At 46.5% G+C, this 17999-nt stretch overlaps 1 protein-coding gene across 1 annotated transcript in view; it reads right to left on the bottom strand.

Moving 5' to 3' along the window:
- The window catches only part of LOC127919593 (F-actin-uncapping protein LRRC16A-like), a gene marked incomplete at both ends in the record, with an annotated part of 52625 nt that overhangs the window by 25823 nt on the left and 8803 nt on the right, over positions 1-17999 (bottom strand). The window contains 2 exons of the mRNA XM_052503325.1: positions 7310-7378; positions 7667-7839. Of these exons, the coding sequence (XP_052359285.1) occupies positions 7310-7378; positions 7667-7839 (242 nt within the window). The remainder of the gene's footprint in view (positions 1-7309; positions 7379-7666; positions 7840-17999) is intronic.

Raw genomic sequence — 17999 nt, 5'->3', positions numbered from 1 at the left:
CTCTTTCCCTCTCCTATTTCCATTTCTCCCCTTCTCTCTTCCTCTCCCCACTCTCCCTCTATCTCTCCCCTTCTCCCCATCTCTCCTCTCTCTCTCTCCATATATCTCCTCATCTCTCCTCTCTCTCTCTCCATATCTCCCCTTCTCTCTCCCTCTATCCATCTCTCTCCCTCTCCTCTCTCAATCTCTTCCTTCTCTCTCCCTCTACCCATCTCTCTTCCTCTCCTCTCTCCATATCTCCCATTCCCTCTCCCCACTCTGCCTCTCTCTCTCCATCTCTCCCCTTTCTCCCTCTCTCTCCCCATCTCTCTCCCCTCTCCTCTCCACCATGTGTACCACAGGGTCCACATCCATCCTCATCACAAAGCAAATTACAAATAACCAGCCTCCCAGATTCCTCACAGGGCGCTAGTTAAGCATCCAGCCTCCCAGATTCCTCACAGGGCGCTAGTTAAGCATCCAGCCTCCCAGATTCCTCACAGGGCGCTAGTTAAGCATCCAGCCTCCCAGATTCCTCACAGGGCGCTAGTTAAGCATCCAGCCTCCCAGATTCCTCACAGGGCGCTAGTTAAGCATCCAGCCTCCCAGATTCCTCACAGGGCGCTAGTTAAGCATCCAGCCTCCCAGATTCCTCACAGGGCGCTAGTTAAGCATCCAGCCAGCCAACGTTTATTGTTATGCAGCAATTACAGAATGTAGATTCTATTTAAATGAGGATGAAACAAAGAAACTGCCCAGACACTCATGACTGAGTGGATTCTAATATCATTCAGCTCTAAATTCATAGACAGCCAATCACATGGTGCCCTGTCTGGTTCTTGTCTGCCATTCCTCCTCTCCCCCACCCTCTCTCTTCTCTCTCCCCCACCCTCTCTCTTCTCTCTCTCTCTCTCTCTCTCTCCTCCCCCCACCCTCTCTCTTCTCTCTCTCTCTCTCTCCCCCACCCTCTCTCTCTTCTCTCTCTCTCCTCCCCCACCCTCTCTCTTCTCTCTCTCTCTCTCCCCCCCACCCTCTCTCTTCTCTCTCTCTCTCCCCCACCCTCTCTCTTCTCTCTCTCTCCCTCTCTCTCTCCCCCACCCTCTCTCTTCTCTCTCTCTCTCTCTCCCCACCCTCTTCTCTCTCTCTCTCCCCCACCCTCTCTCTTCTCTCTCTCTCTCTCCCCCACCCTCTCTCTCTCTCCCCCCCCTCTCTCTCTCTCCCCCACCCTCTCTCTCTCTCTCTCCCCCACCCTCTCTCTCTCTTCTCTCTCCCCCACCCTCTCTCTCTCTTCTCTCTCCCCCCCACCCTCTCTCTCTCTTCTCTCTCCCCACCCTCTCTCTCTCTTCTCTCTCCCCCACCCTCTCTCTCTCTTCTCTCTCCCCCACCCTCTCTCTCTCTTCTCTCTCCCCCACCCTCTCTCTCTCTTCTCTCTCCCCCACCCTCTCTCTCTCTCTCTCTTCTCTCTCCCCCACTCTCTCTCTTCTCTTTCCCCCACTCTCTTTCTTCTCTCTCTTTCCTATTTCTCTCCTGCTGCACCCTCCACTCTCTCTTTTCCTCCCCCCTCCTCTACCTCTCTGTCTCTCTGCTAACCCTCCCTCTCTCCCCCTCCACCCTGTCTGTGCTTAAAGGGATGAACAGCAGGCCCAGAGCCAAGCAGAGCAGAGAGGTACACAATAACCACACTGTTTTCTCTCCTCACCACAGCAGCCTGCTGTATCATCATTTGTATTCTGGAAGTGTTTCTGGTCATAATAATTCACCACAGTAGTGGTTAGAGTGGAGGGGCGGCAGGTAACCTAGTGGTTAGAGTGGAGGGGCGGCAGGTAGCCTAGTGGTTAGAGTCGAGGGGCGGCAGGTAACCTAGTGGTTAGAGTGGAGGGGCGGCAGGTAGCCTAGTGATTAGAGTGGAGGGGCGGCAGGTAACATAGTGGTCTGAGTGGAGGGCGGCAGGTAGCCTAGTGGTTAGAGTGGAGGGACGGCAGGTAGCCTAGTGGTTAGAGTGTAGGGGCGGCAGGTAGACTAGTGGTTAGAGTGGAGGGACGGCAGGCAGCCTAGTGGTTAGAGTGTAGGGACGGCAGGTAGCCTAGTGGTTAGAGTGTAGGGACGGCAGGTAGCCTAGTGGTTAGAGTGGAGGGCGGCAGGGTAGCCTAGTGGTTAGAGTGTAGGGACGGCAGGGTGCCTAGTGGTTAGAGTGTAGGGGGCGGCAGGTAGACTAGTGGTTAGAGTGTAGGGACGGCAGGTAGCCTAGGGGTTAGAGTGTAGGGACGGCAGGTAGCCTAGTGGTTAGAGTGTAGGGACGGCAGGTAGCCTAGTGGTTAGAGTGTAGGGGCGGCAGGGTAGCCTAGTGGTTAGAGTGTAGGGACGGCAGGTAGCCTAGTGGTTAGAGTGGAGGGGCGGCAGGGTAGCCTAGTGGTTAGAGTGGAGGGGCGGCAGGGTAGCCTAGTGGTTAGTGTAGGGGCGGCAGGTAGCCTAGTGGTTAGAGTGTAGGGGCGGCAGGTAGCCTAGTGGTTAGAGTGTAGGGACGGCAGGTAGCCTAGTGGTTAGAGTGTAGGGACGGCAGGTAGCCTAGTGGTTAGAGTGTAGGGACGGCAGGTAGCCTAGTGGTTAGAGTGTAGGGACGGCAGGTAGCCTAGTGGTTAGAGTGTAGGGACGGCAGGTAGCCTAGTGGTTAGAGTGTAGGGACGGCAGGTAGCCTAGTGGTTAGAGTGTAGGGACGGCAGGTAGCCTAGTGGTTAGAGTGTAGGGACGGCAGGTAGCCTAGTGGTTAGAGTGTAAGGACAGCAGGTAGCCTAGTGGTTAGAGTGTAGGGACGGCAGGTAGCCTAGTGGTTAGAGTGTAGGGACAGCAGGTAGCCTAGTGGTTAGAGTGTAGGGACGGCAGGTAGCCTAGTGGTTAGAGTGTAGGGATGGCAGGTAGCCTAGTGGTTAGAGTGGAGGGACGGCAGGTAGCCTAGTGGTTAGAGTGTAGGGACGGCAGGTAGCCTAGTGGTTAGAGTGTAGGGACGGCAGGTAGCCTAGTGGTTAGAGTGTAGGGACGGCAGGTAGCCTAGTGGTTAGAGTGTAGGGACGGCAGGTAGCCTAGTGGTTAGAGTGTAGGGACGGCAGGTAGCCTAGTGGTTAGAGTGTAGGGACGGCAGGTAGCCTAGTGGTTAGAGTGGAGGGACGGCAGGTAGCCTAGTGGTTAGAGTGTAGGGACGGCAGGTAGCCTAGTGGTTAGAGTGTAGGGGCGGCAGGGTAGCCTAGTGATTCAATCTCCTTGGTTAGTGTAGGGGCGGCAGGTAGCCTAGTGGTTAGAGTGTAGGGACGGCAGGTAGCCTAGTGGTTAGAGTGTAGGGGGCGGCAGGGTAGCCTAGTGGTTAGTGTGTAGGGACGGCAGGTAGCCTAGTGGTTAGAGTGTAGGGACGGCAGGTAGCCTAGTGGTTAGAGTGGAGGGACGGCAGGTAGCCTAGTGGTTAGAGTGGAGGGACGGCAGGTAGCCTAGTGGTTAGAGTGGAGGGACGGCAGGTAGCCTAGTGGTTAGAGTGTAGGGACGGCAGGTAGCCTGAGGTCATTGTAAATAAGAATTTGTTCTGAACTGACTTCCCTAGTTTAATAAAAAAATATGCCCTCTTTTGATGTTTCTGGTCATATTCACTACAGTACTAACTAGATCTCCATTGGTCCTCTGGTCATATTCACTACAGTACTAGCTAGATGTCCATTGGTCCTCTGGTCATATTCACTACAGTACTAACTAGATCTCCATTGGTCATATTCACTACAGTACTAACTAGATCTCCATTGGTCATATTCACTACAGTACTAACTAGATCTCCATTGGTCATATTCACTACAGTACTAACTAGATCTCCATTGGTCCTCTGGTCATATTCACTACAGTACTAACTAGATCTCCATTGGTCATATTCACTACAGTACTAACTAGATCTCCATTGGTCATATTCACTACAGTACTAACTAGATCTCCATTGGTCATATTCACTACAGTACTAACTAGATCTCCATTGGTCATATTCACTACAGTACTAACTAGATCTCCATTGGTCCTCTGGTCATATTCACTACAGTACTAGCTAGATCTCCATTGGTCCTCTGGTCATATTCACTACAGTACTAGCTAGATCTCCATTGGTCCTCTGGTCATATTCACTACAGTACTAACTAGATCTCCATTGGTCCTCTGGTCATATTCACTACGGTACTAGCTAGATCTCCATTGGTCCTCTGGTCATATTCACTACAGTACTAGCTAGATCTCCATTGGTCCTCTGGTCATATTCACTACGGTACTAGCTAGATCTCCATTGGTCCTCTGGTCATATTCACTACGGTACTAGCTAGATCTCCATTGGTCCTCTGGTCATATTCACTACAGTACTAGCTAGATCTCCATTGGTCCTCTGGTCATATTCACTACAGTACTAGCTAGATCTCCATTGGTCCTCTGGTCATATTCACTACAGTACTAGCTAGATCTCCATTGGTCCTCTGGTCATATTCACTACAGTACTAGCTAGATCTCCATTGGTCCTCTGGTCATATTCACTACAGTACTAGCTAGATCTCCATTGGTCCTCTGGTCATATTCACTACAGTACTAGCTAGATCTCCATTGGTCCTCTGGTCATATTCACTACAGTACTAGCTAGATCTCCATTGGTCCTCTGGTCATATTCACTACAGTACTAGCTAGATCTCCATTGGTCCTCTGGTCATATTCACTACAGTACTAGCTAGATCTCCATTGGTCATATTCACTACAGTACTAGCTAGATCTCCATTGGTCCTCTGGTCATATTCACTACAGTACTAGCTAGATCTCCATTGGTCCTCTGGTCATATTCACTACAGTACTAGCTAGATCTCCATTGGTCATATTCACTACAGTACTAACTAGATCTCCATTGGTCCTCTGGTCATATTCACTACAGTACTAGCTAGATCTCCATTGGTCCTCTGGTCATATTCACTACAGTACTAACTAGATCTCCATTGGTCCTCTGGTCATATTCACTACAGTACTAGCTAGATCTCCATTGGTCCTCTGGTCATATTCACTACAGTACTAGCTAGATCTCCATTGGTCCTCTGGTCATATTCACTACAGTACTAGCTAGATCTCCATTGGTCCTCTGGTCATATTCACTACAGTACTAGCTAGATCTCCATTGGTCCTCTGGTCATATTCACTACAGTACTAACTAGATCTCCATTGGTCCTCTGGTCATATTCACTACAGTACTAGCTAGATCTCCATTGGTCATATTCACTACAGTACTAACTAGATCTCCATTGGTCCTCTGGTCATATTCACTACAGTACTAGCTAGATCTCCATTGGTCCTCTGGTCATATTCACTACAGTACTAGCTAGATCTCCATTGGTCCTCTGGTCATATTCACTACAGTACTAGCTAGATCTCCATTGGTCCTCTGGTCATATTCACTACAGTACTAGCTAGATCTCCATTGGTCCTCTGGTCATATTCACTACAGTACTAACTAGATCTCCATTGGTCCTCTGGTCATATTCACTACAGTACTAGCTAGATCTCCATTGGTCCTCTGGTCATATTCACTACAGTACTAGCTAGATCTCCATTGGTCCTCTGGTCATATTCACTACAGTACTAGCTAGATCTCCATTGGTCATATTCACTACAGTACTAGCTAGATCTCCATTGGTCCTCTGGTCATATTCACTACAGTACTAGCTAGATCTCCATTGGTCCTCTGGTCATATTCACTACAGTACTAGCTAGATCTCCATTGGTCCTCTGGTCATATTCACTACAGTACTAGCTAGATCTCCATTGGTCCTCTGGTCATATTCACTACGGTACTAGCTAGATCTCCATTGGTCCTCTGGTCATATTCACTACAGTACTAACTAGATCTCCATTGGTCCTCTGGTCATATTCACTACGGTACTAGCTAGATCTCCATTGGTCCTCTGGTCATATTCACTACAGTACTAGCTAGATCTCCATTGGTCCTCTGGTCATATTCACTACAGTACTAACTAGATCTCCATTGGTCCTCTGGTCATATTCACTACAGTACTAACTAGATCTCCATTGGTCCTCTGGTCATATTCACTACAGTACTAGCTAGATCTCCATTGGTCCTCTGGTCATATTCACTACAGTACTAGCTAGATCTCCATTGGTCCTCTGGTCATATTCACTACAGTACTAACTAGATCTCCATTGGTCCTCTGGTCATATTCACTACAGTACTAACTAGATCTCCATTGGTCCTCTGGTCATATTCACTACAGTACTAGCTAGATCTCCATTGGTCCTCTGGTCATATTCACTACAGTACTAACTAGATCTCCATTGGTCCTCTGGTCATATTCACTACAGTACTAGCTAGATCTCCATTGGTCATATTCACTACAGTACTAGCTAGATCTCCATTGGTCCTCTGGTCATATTCACTACAGTACTAGCTAGATCTCCATTGGTCATATTCACTACAGTACTAGCTAGATCTCCATTGGTGCTCTGGTCATATTCACTACAGTACTAACTAGATCTCCATTGGTCCTCTGGTCATATTCACTACAGTACTAGCTAGATCTCCATTGGTCCTCTGGTCATATTCACTACAGTACTAGCTAGATCTCCATTGGTCATATTCACTACAGTACTAGCTAGATCTCCATTGGTGCTCTGGTCATATTCACTACAGTACTAACTAGATCTCCATTGGTCCTCTGGTCATATTCACTACAGTACTAGCTAGATCTCCATTGGTCCTCTGGACATATTCACTACAGTACTAGCTAGATCTCCATTGGTCCTCTGGTCATATTCACTACAGTACTAGCTAGATCTCCATTGGTCCTCTGGTCATATTCACTACAGTACTAGCTAGATGTCCATTGGTCCTCTGGTCATATTCACTACAGTACTAGCGAGATGTCCATTGGTCCTCTGGTCATATTCACTACAGTACTAGCGAGATGTCCATTGGTCCTCTGGTCATATTCACTAGGGTACTAGGCTGCCTGCCTGCCCCTCTCTGACATCTCTTTCCAGAGGCTCTTCCATCCTCCCCCTTCCTCCTCTCCACCTCCTCTCCTCCTCCTCTCCTCCCCCTCCTCTCCTCCTCGAGACATACTTATTTGACTGCTACATCCTTCCTGTTACAGCTTACAGACACACACACACACACACACACACACACACACACACACACACACACACACACACACACACACACACACACACACACACACACACACACACACACACACACACACACACACACACACACACACATACATACACACATACACACAGACAGAATCCCATTGCTACTCACTTCTCCAGAGCTGCTGCTACATCCTGAAGACCTTGAGGACTGATGTTGTTCTTATCCCAGATCACCGTCCTGGTGAAACAGATCAGAATCATCATTCACATACCAAACCATCTGAGACAGTCCTCTCCTCTCCAAACCATCCCACTGTCTTGTTTCTACGGTAACACACTTTAACAGAGAGACAAACTGAGACAGTCCTCTCCTCTCCAAACCATCCCACTGTCTTGTTTCTACGGTAACACACTTTAACAGAGAGACAAACTGAGACAGTCCTCTCCTCTCCAAACCATCCCACTGTCTTGTTTCTACGGTAACACACTTTAACAGAGAGACAAACTGAGACAGTCCTCTCCTCACCTTAGTTTGCTGTTGATCTGCAGGGCCTTGGCCAGCATCTTAGCCCCCATGTCCCCCATGGCGTTCCCACTGATATCCACCCTGGTCAGACTGGTGTTGCTGCCCAGAGCATTCAGCACAATGGTCAGGTCCGTCTTCAGCTTAGAGTCAGCCAGGGACAGAGATGTCAGGGGCTGCAGGGGGACAAGGGATACTCAATCATTCATTCAATAAATCAATGTATTTATATAGCCCTTCTTACATCAGCTGAGCTTCTACAGTAACCCAGCCTAAACCCTAACCCTTTTATAGTAACCTAGTCCAAACCCTAACCATTTTACAGTAACCTCAGCCTAAACCCTAACCATTTTACAGTAACCTCAGCCTAAACCCTAACCCTTTTACAGTAACCCAGCCTAAACCCTAACCCTTTTACAGTAACCCAGCCTAAACCCTAACCATTTTACAGTAACCTCAGCCTAAACCCTAACCCTTTTACAGTAACCCAGCCTAAACCCTAACCATTTTACAGTAACCTCAGCCTAAACCCTAACCCTTTTACAGTAACCTCAGCCTAAACCCTAACCCTTTCACAGTAACCTCAGCCTAAACCATAACCCTTTCACAGTAACCCAGCCTAAACCCTAACCCTTTACAGTAACTCAGCCTAAACCCTAACCCTTTTACAGTAACCTCAGCCTAAACCCTAACCCTTTCACAGTAACCTCAGCCTAAACCCTAACCCTTTCACAGTAACCTCAGCCTAAACCCTAACCCTTTTACAGTAACCTCAGCCTAAACCATAACCCTTTTACAGTAACCTCAGCCTAAACCCTAACCCTTTCACAGTAACCCAGCCTAAACCCTAACCCTTTACAGTAACTCAGCCTAAACCCTAACCCTTTCACAGTAACCTCAGCCTAAACCCTAACCCTTTTACAGTAACCTCAGCCTAAACCCTAACCCTTTTACAGTAACCTCAGCCTAAACCCTAACCCTTTTACAGTAACCTCAGCCTAAACCCTAACCCTTTCACAGTAACCTCAGCCTAAACCCTTTTACAGTAACCTCAGCCTAACCCCTAACCCTTTTACAGTAACCCAGCCTAAACCCTAACCCTTTTACAGTAACCTCAGCCTAAACCCTTTTACAGTAACCCAGCCTAAACCCTTCTACAGTAACTCAGCCTAAACCCTAACCCTTTCACAGTAACCCCAGCCTAAACCCTAACCCTTTTACAGTAACCTCAGCCTAAACCCTTTTACAGTAACCTCAGCCTAAACCCTTCTACCGTAACTCAGCCTAAACCCTTCTACAGTAACTCAGCCTAAACCCCAATCCTTTCACAGTAACCTCAGCCTAAACCCTAACCCTTTTACAGTAACCCAGCCTAAACCCTAACCCTTTCACAGTAACCCAGTCTAAACCCTAAGAGCAAGCAGAAACAAAAGCACAGTGGCCAGGACAAACTAGAGAGGAACCAGTCTCAGAGGGGAGGCCTAAGAAGACTCAGTCTCCACAATGCTAATCTATGCTCCCATATGAAGAAAAAAAACTGTGAAAGTTATTCCTCTTGTTAGACTCGTTCTCTTTGATAGGCGTCTTGACGTTGAGCTCAGAAACAGTAAAACGTAAGAAAATATACATCACTTCAAAAAGCAACTACATTATTGGCCCGAATGTCATACCTTTTCACAGCTTGGCAGCTCTAGTCTTCATCACTTTGACTTGGATCTCATTAAACTACGTCCACAGACACAGCACAGACACAGCACAGACACAGCACAGACACAGCACAGACACAGCACAGACACAGCACAGACACAGGCACAGGCACAGACACAGACACAGACACAGACACAGACACAGACACAGACACAGCACAGACACAGCACAGACACAGCACAGCACAGACACAGCACAGACACAGCACAGACACAGCACAGACACAGACACAGCACAGACACAGCACAGACACAGCACAGACACAGACACAGACACAGCACCGACACAGCACAGACACAGACACAGACACAGCACAGACACAGCACCTCTCAGCAGGGAGATCAATTAACATAGGATCATTTTTTGCCTGACATTTCAGATTTCTGGGGGGATTTTCCTGGACATTATAAATGCAATGGGTGCCTCAGATATCCAAATGCAACGCCTACAACTGGGATGAAATGCAGACACACTTAGAGGCACAGCGTAGAGGTCAAAGCCAACGTCAAGCCTTTAAAAACATCCCATCTCTGCTCAGCAGGGAGCTGCATGTAGATTGACTAGATTTGAAACCATTTTGTCCGTTTTGACTGACGACTAAAAGACCTTGACCAGGGAGATTATAGCCACAGTTCACACAGCTAACTGAAGAATAGCTTAGTATCCAGCTGGTTTGGTAGAGGGGGAGAGTGAGACGAGGGGAGACGGGGGGAGGGGGAGACGGGGAGACGGGGAGAGTGGGACGAGGGGAGACGGGGGGAGGGGGAGAGCAGACGAGGGGAGACGGGGGAGAGTCAGACGAGGGGAGACGGGGGGAGGGGGAGACGGGGAGAGTGAGACTAGGGGAGACGAGGGAGGGGGAGACGGGGGGGGGGGAGACGGGGAGAGTTAGACTAGGGGAGACGAGGGAGGGGGAGACGGGGGGGAGAAGGGGAGGGGAGATGGGGGGGGGAGGGGGAGAGTGAGACTAGGGAGACGAGGGAGGGGGAGACGGGGGAGGGGGAGACGGGGAGACAGACTAGGGGAGACGAGGGAGGGGGAGACGGGGGGCCTTTAGAAACAGGGAGATGGGGGAGGGGGAGACGGGGAGAGTGAGACTAGGGAGACCATTTTGGGGAGACGGGGGGAAGACCTTGAGAGTGAGACTATAGACGAGGGAGGGGGAGACGGGGGGAGAAGGGGAGGGGAGATGGGGAGAGTGAGACTAGGGGAGACGAGGGAGGGGAGATGGGGGGAGGGGAGACGGGGAGAGTGAGACTAGGGAGACGAGGGAGGGGAGACGGGGGAGAAGGGGAGGGGAGATGGGGGGAGGGGAGAGTGAGACGAGGGGAGACGAGGGAGGGGGAGAGTGAGACGAGGGGAGACGGGGGAGATTTTCATACATATCTGTTTTACCATTTAGAAATTAATGCAAATGAATAAGTATGAATAAGTATTTGGACATATGTTATTATAGTGTATAACATTTTGGTAAAAGTTTAGTGTTTGGTCCCATATTCTTAGCACACAATGACAACATCAAGCTTGTGACTCTACACACTATGTGGATGCATTTGTAGTTTGCTTTGGTTGTGCTTCAGATTAACTTTCAGAAATGAATGGTAATTTGAGTCACTTTTATTGTAAATAAGAATAGAATATGTTTCTGAACACTTATACATACATCTTTATTTAACTAGGCAAGTCAGTTTAGAACAAATTCTTATTTACAACGACGGCCTACCCCGGCCAAACCCGGGCGACGCTCGGCCAATTGTGCGCTGCCCAATCACGGCCGGTTGTGATACAGCCTGGATTTGAACCAGGGTGTCTGTAGCACTGAGATGCAGTGCCTTAGACCGCTGCACCAATCGGGAGCCCCATCCAATATATGTGAATACCTCCACGGTCATGGATAATCATGGTAGCGTCAGGTCTCTCATTCAGAAGACGGTGTGTGGGAGCAGAGCCATCTTTAAATTAGTTCTGTGTAAAATAGTATTTAATCAGTGGAGGCTCCTCAGAGGAGGAAGGGGAGGACAATCCTCCTCACTGAATTTCATAAAAATGTAAATCGTGGTACGTTAAAAAAGTTATTATTTTTAGATAAAACTATGCTAAATATAATCACATCACCAAATAATTGATTAAAACACACTGTGTTGCAATGAAGGTGTACAGTAGCCTCAGAAGCACTCTGTAGGGTAGAACCATGGTGTAGCAGGAGGACAACTAGCTTCAACCCTCCTCTGGGTACATTGACTTCAATACAAAACCTAGGAGGCTCATGGTTCTCACCCCCTTCCATAGACTTACACATCAATTATGACAACTTCCGGAGGATGTCCTCCAACCTATCAGAGCTCTTGCAGCATGAACTGACATGTTGTCCACCCAATCAAAAGATCAGAGAATGAATCTAGTACTGAAAGCCTAAGTTACAGCTAGCTAGCACTGCAGTGCATAACATGATGAATCTAGTACTGAAAGCATAAGCTACAGCTAGCTAGCACTGCAGTGCATACCATGATGAATCTAGTACTGAAAGCATAAGCTACAGCTAGCTAGCACTGCAGTGCCGAACATGATGAATCTAGTACTGAAAGCATAAGCTACAGCTAGCTAGCACTGCAGTGCATTAAATGTGGCGAGTAGTTGACTCAAAGAGAAAGACAATAGTTTAACAGTTTTGAACAAACTTAATTTCTTCAAAACATATTTTTTTCCCAGATTTAATGAGAAGCAAGAGAGAGAGAGAGAGTGAGAGAGAGAGATAGCTCTGTATATTTCGTAGTATATTTTTTTCACTTTCACGTACTCAGCTAGCGTATGCAGCTAGCTAGTTTAGCCTACTCAAACACCCAGCTCAAACAGAGAGGGATGCTATGTTAGCTAGCTGGCTATGGTTATCCAACAGAGATTGATGCTATGTTAGCTAGCTGGCTATGGTTATCCAACAGAGAGGGATGCTATGTTAGCTAGCTGGCTATGGTTATCCAACAGAGAGGGATGCTATGTTAGCTAGCTGGCTATGGCTATCCAACAGAGAGGGATGCTATGTTAGCTAGCTGGCTATGGTTATCCAACACTGGAACTCTTCCAAGTCAAAGTAAACATTTTGTTTTATTAATTTATTGCTAAACTGCTTGCTGCTGACTGTACACTGTACTGCATGATTGTAGCGGGTTTACTAATGCGTTAGTTTGAGTACTTCTAGCCAACTATGACGGACAACAATGTATGCTGTGTGCAGCGGCTAGCGGTCATGATATGAAGGTTTAGCTTGGAAATGTTTTTTTTTGTCTGGTCACACACAGCTGATGTGTTGTGCACTGAAGTCCACAAGCGAAGGGAGAAGTTGAGAGGAGAAGAGCAAGTAGATAGATGTAAGAAGGAATTATATATACAACGAGCTGCTTGTATGTGGCTGCTATGAAAGCGAACTGTGTTTGCGTGTGATCAGTGGTGTATTCATTGCGTTGAAAAACGTTTCTTAAACTAAAGCAAATGAAACAGGGATAAACATACCTGAATTTGTCCAATAGAAACTCTTGTTTGCAACTGTTGGACTAATGACTAAACCCTAGATCAGCTAGACGCAGGCAAGAGTGTTGCAGGCAGAATGTGTCACCTTGATTACTAAAATTTCTCTCTACCTGTGCACCTATGTTGTAAACTTTTATTCATAGTCTAGGTTGTATCAACATCATGATGGGTACAGGGAACATTACAGTATCATGTAGTAGCCTAAACCTATCCATGTTACATTGAGCTGGGTGAATGGAATATGAATGAGAATCATCCAATATGCTGTAATAGAAATAAGGCCATGTTAAAATAAATAAATCATCCTCCCTAATCTCAAACGGCACCAACCGTCACTGTAAAACATATACTTTTTTCCTGTATATTCTTATCCCATAAATCAGGGTTCGTACAGACAGTAGCAAGTCACATTCAAGGACTTTCAAGTACTTTTTCAATAACTAATATTTATTTTCAAGGACGCAGTTGTAAATGAGAACTTGTTCTCAACTAGCCTACCTGGTTAAATAAAGGTGAAATAATATATATATATATATGTTTTAAATATATTTGTAATTGTTCATATTATGCCATTGTTTCTAGTCGCCACCAGATGGCAGTATATTGCCACGACCTCATGAGAGAAAAAAAATCTTAGTATTCATCACTACCTTACAAGTTCTACTCAATAATACTTTGTTTCACTACTTGCTTACTACATACATGAGTGGTAAGTCAGGCCTGATGATGTTGTAATTTGAGTAGTGATGAGCAGAGTTGTAATATGAGTAGTGATGAGCAGAGTTGTAATATGAGTAGTGATGAGCAGAGTTGTAATATGAGTAGCGATGAGCAGAGTTGTAATATGAGTAGCGATGAGCAGAGTTGTAATATGAGTAGTGATGAGCAGAGTTGTAATATGAGTAGCGATGAGCAGAGTTGTAATATGAGTAGTGATGAGCAGAGTTGTAATATGAGTAGTGATGAGCAGAGTTGTAATATGAGTAGTGATGAGCAGAGTTGTAATATGAGTAGCGATGAGCAGAGTTGTAATATGAGTAGTGATGAGCAGAGTTGTAATATGAGTAGTGATGAGCAGAGTTGTTATATGAGTAGTGATGAGCAGAGTTGTAATATGAGTAGTGATGAGCAGAGTTGTTATATGAGTAGTGATGAGCAGAGTTGTAATATGAGTAGTGATGAGCAGAGTTGTAATATGAGTAGTGATGAGCAGAGTTGTAATATGAGTAGTGATGAGCAGAGTTGTAATATGAGTAGTGATGAGCAGAGTTGTTATATGAGTAGCGATGAGCAGAGTTGTAATATGAGTAGTGATGAGCAGAGTTGTAATATGAGTAGTGATGAGCAGAGTTGTAATATGAGTAGTGATGAGCAGAGTTGTAATATGAGTAGTGATGAGCAGAGTTGTTATATGAGTAGTGATGAGCAGAGTTGTAATATGAGTAGTGATGAGCAGAGTTGTAATATGAGTAGTGATGAGCAGAGTTGTAATATGAGTAGTGATGAGCAGAGTTGTAATATGAGTAGCGATGAGCAGAGTTGTAATATGAGTAGTGATGAGCAGAGTTGTAATATGAGTAGTGATGAGCAGAGTTGTAATATGAGTAGTGATGAGCAGAGTTGTTATATGAGTAGTGATGAGCAGAGTTGTAATATGAGTAGTGATGAGCAGAGTTGTAATATGAGTAGTGATGAGCAGAGTTGTAATATGAGTAGTGATGAGCAGAGTTGTAATATGAGTAGTGATGAGCAGAGTTGTTATATGAGTAGTGATGAGCAGAGTTGTAATATGAGTAGTGATGAGCAGAGTTGTAATATGAGTAGTGATGAGCAGAGTTGTTATATGAGTAGTGATGAGCAGAGTTGTAATATGAGTAGTGATGAGCAGAGTTGTAATAGTGATGAGCAGAGTTGTAATGAGCAGAGTTGTTATGAGTAGCGATGAGAGTTGTAATATGAGTAGTGATGAGCAGAGTTGTTATATGAGTAGTGATGAGCAGAGTTGTAATATGAGTAGTGATGAGCAGAGTTGTTATATGAGTAGTGATGAGCAGAGTTGTTATATGAGTAGTGATGAGCAGAGTTGTTATATGAGTAGTGATGAGCAGAGTTGTAATATGAGTAGTGATGAGCAGAGTTGTAATATGAGTAGTGATGAGCAGAGTTGTATAAATGAGCAGAGTTGTAATAAAACTAGTGAGTTGTTATATGAGTGATGAGCAGAGTTGTTATAAGAGTAGCGATGAGCAGAGTTGTTATAAGAGTAGCGATGAGCAGAGTTGTTATAAGAGTAGCGATGAGCAGAGTTGTTATAAGAGTAGTGATGAGCAGAGTTCTGGGACATGTCTACTGGTGAACACACGTCCCATTCACATTACTACACAATTCCAGCTTAATGACTGTGTTTTTATTGGACATTTGGGAATCTATTCCTTAATAGCTACAGAAAAGCATCTTGCTTCCGACCGGCAGCTTTAGTGTCACCGGTCGGGAGAACGGTCACCAGAACGAGGAGCACGGAATATCGCGAGCGCCACCATAAATGAGGCGATTGGCCCCCAAAAAAACTCTGGACGTTGTTGCAGAGAAATGTGACATAATGTCGACGTGTAAAGTATTGGTCCCATGTTTCATGAGCTGAAATAAAAGATCCCAGAAATGTTCCATATACGCACAAATGTTCATATGTAATCATTTGCCCAGCATTTTAGCTATGGATGTGATGTTTTGGCGGCTCCTAATCAGTCAGTTCTGTACCTGGCTGAGTGGCAGTGTGTGTGGAATGAGCTCGCCTGGCAACCACAGCACCAAACACATGAGGAAATACAGCTTGGTTGTCTGCCTGGAAATTCATTCGCTTGACCAATCCATTTTTCTAATATTTTCCATTAAACATATATTTGATCCGTATCTGCTCTCCTCTCATTTTTAATTCAAGTACTTTTCAAGTACCGACGTGAGAAAATATCAGACTTTCAAGGTAATCCAGTACCTGAATGTCAGAGTGCTAAAATCAAGTACTTTAAGCACCTCACTCACCTTGTGAGAACCCTGATAAATGGATCAAATTGAGGGGGCACTTCAATGTCCCCTTCCAGACCTGCCCGTTTTCCCACACGTGTTGGGGCTGGAAGGGGACAACTCTGAGGAGGTAGACTACACTCAGTAGGGTCTAGGGATGCAACATTCCCACCCTACACATCATAGGAGAACCCTTTTTGGTTCCAGGTGGAACTCTTTTGGGTTCCATGTAGAACCCTCTGTGGAAAGGGTTCTACCTGGAACCAAAAAGGGTTCTACATGGAACCAAAAATAATTATTTAAAGGGTTCTCCTAGGACAGCCGAAGAACCCTTTTCGGTTCTAGATAGCACCTTTTTTCCCCCAAGAGTGTACGGGCCCTGGTCAAAAGTAGTGCACTATAAAGGGAATAGGGATTTGGGATGCAACCAAAACACCAGGACATTTCCTGTCTTTCTCTATGGTTCTATCTGTGTAGGCACACAGAATACTACGATTATGTAGCAGTCAAAACACCAGGACATTTCCTGTCTTTCTCTATGGTTCTATCTGTGTAGGCACACAGAATACTACGATTATGTAACAGTCAAAACACCAGGACATTTCCTGTCTATCTCTATGGTTCTATCTGTGTAGGCACACAGAATACTACGATTATGTAACAGTCATTGAAATGAAACTGGTTGATTTCTACCTCTCTATAATAAGAAATCAAAGCCGCCTCCCACCAACATGTCATTGTGTGTGTTGTGTTTGGGTGCAGTCGTCTGAACGAGGCCTGTGGGGAAGTACAGACGGTTGTTGCTGAACGCAGAAAGACGGGTAGAAATCACTGGTTTTCTTTCCTTTCCTGTTTTCTCTCGCCTCACTGGAGACATACTGATTCTTTCTGTTTCTCCTCCTTGTACTGTCTGGCACTGGGATCTGTCTGGCTGTCTGGCACTGAGATCTGTCTGGCACTGAGATCTGTTTCTCCACCTCGTACTGTCTGGCACTGGGATCTGTTTCTCCTCCTCGTACTGTCTGGCACTGGGACCTGTCTGGCTGTCTGGCACTGGGATCTGTTTCTCCTCCTCGTACTGTCTGGCACTGGGATCTGTCTGGCTGTCTGGCGCTGGGATCTGTCTGGCACTGGGATCTGTCTGGCACTGAGATCTGTTTCTCCTCCTCATACTGTCTGGCACTGGGATCTGTCTGGCACTGAGATCTGTTTCTCCTCCTCATACTGTCTGGCACTGGGATCTGTCTGGCACTGGGATCTGTCTGGCACTGGGATCTGTTTCTCCTCCTCGTACTGTCTGGCACTGGGATCTGTTTCTCCTCCTCATACTGTCTGGCACTGGGATCTGTTTCTCCTCCTCGTACTGTCTGGCACTGGGATCTGTTTCTCCTCCTCGTACTGTCTGGCACTGGGATCTGTTTCTCCTCCTCGTACTGTCTGGCACTGGGATCTGTTTCTCCTCCTCATACTGTCTGGCACTGGGATCTGTTTCTCCTCCTCATACTGTCTGGCACTGGGATCTGTTTCTCCTCCTCATACTGTCTGGCACTGGGATCTTTCTCCTCCTCGTACTGTCTGGCACTGGGATCTGTCTGGCACTGGGATGTGTTTCTCCTCCTCATACTGTCTGGCACTGGGATCTGTTTCTCCTCCTCATACTGTCTGGCACTGGGATCTGTTTCTCCTCCTCATACTGTCTGCCACTGGGATCTGTTTCTCCTCCTCATACTGTCTGGCACTGGGATCTGTCTGGCACTGGGATCTTTCTCCTCCTCGTACTGTCTGGCACTGGGATCTGTCTGGCACTGGGATCTGTTTCTCCTCCTCATACTGTCTGGCACTGGGATCTGTCTGGCACTGGGATCTGTTTCTCCTCCTCATACTGTCTGGCACTGGGATCTGTCTGGCACAGAGATCTGTTTCTCCTCCTCATACTGTCTGGCACTGGGATCTGTCTGGCACTGTGATCTGTTTCTCCTCCTCGTACTGTCTGGCACTGGGATCTGTTTCTCCTCCTCATACTGTCTGGCACTGGGATCTGTTTCTCCTCCTCATACTGTCTGGCACTGGGATCTGTCTGGCA

The sequence above is a fragment of the Oncorhynchus keta genome, unplaced genomic scaffold (assembly GCF_023373465.1).
Source record: "Oncorhynchus keta strain PuntledgeMale-10-30-2019 unplaced genomic scaffold, Oket_V2 Un_contig_17180_pilon_pilon, whole genome shotgun sequence".
NCBI lineage: Eukaryota > Metazoa > Chordata > Actinopteri > Salmoniformes > Salmonidae > Oncorhynchus > Oncorhynchus keta.
This window is presented reverse-complemented; position numbering and strand designations above follow the sequence as displayed.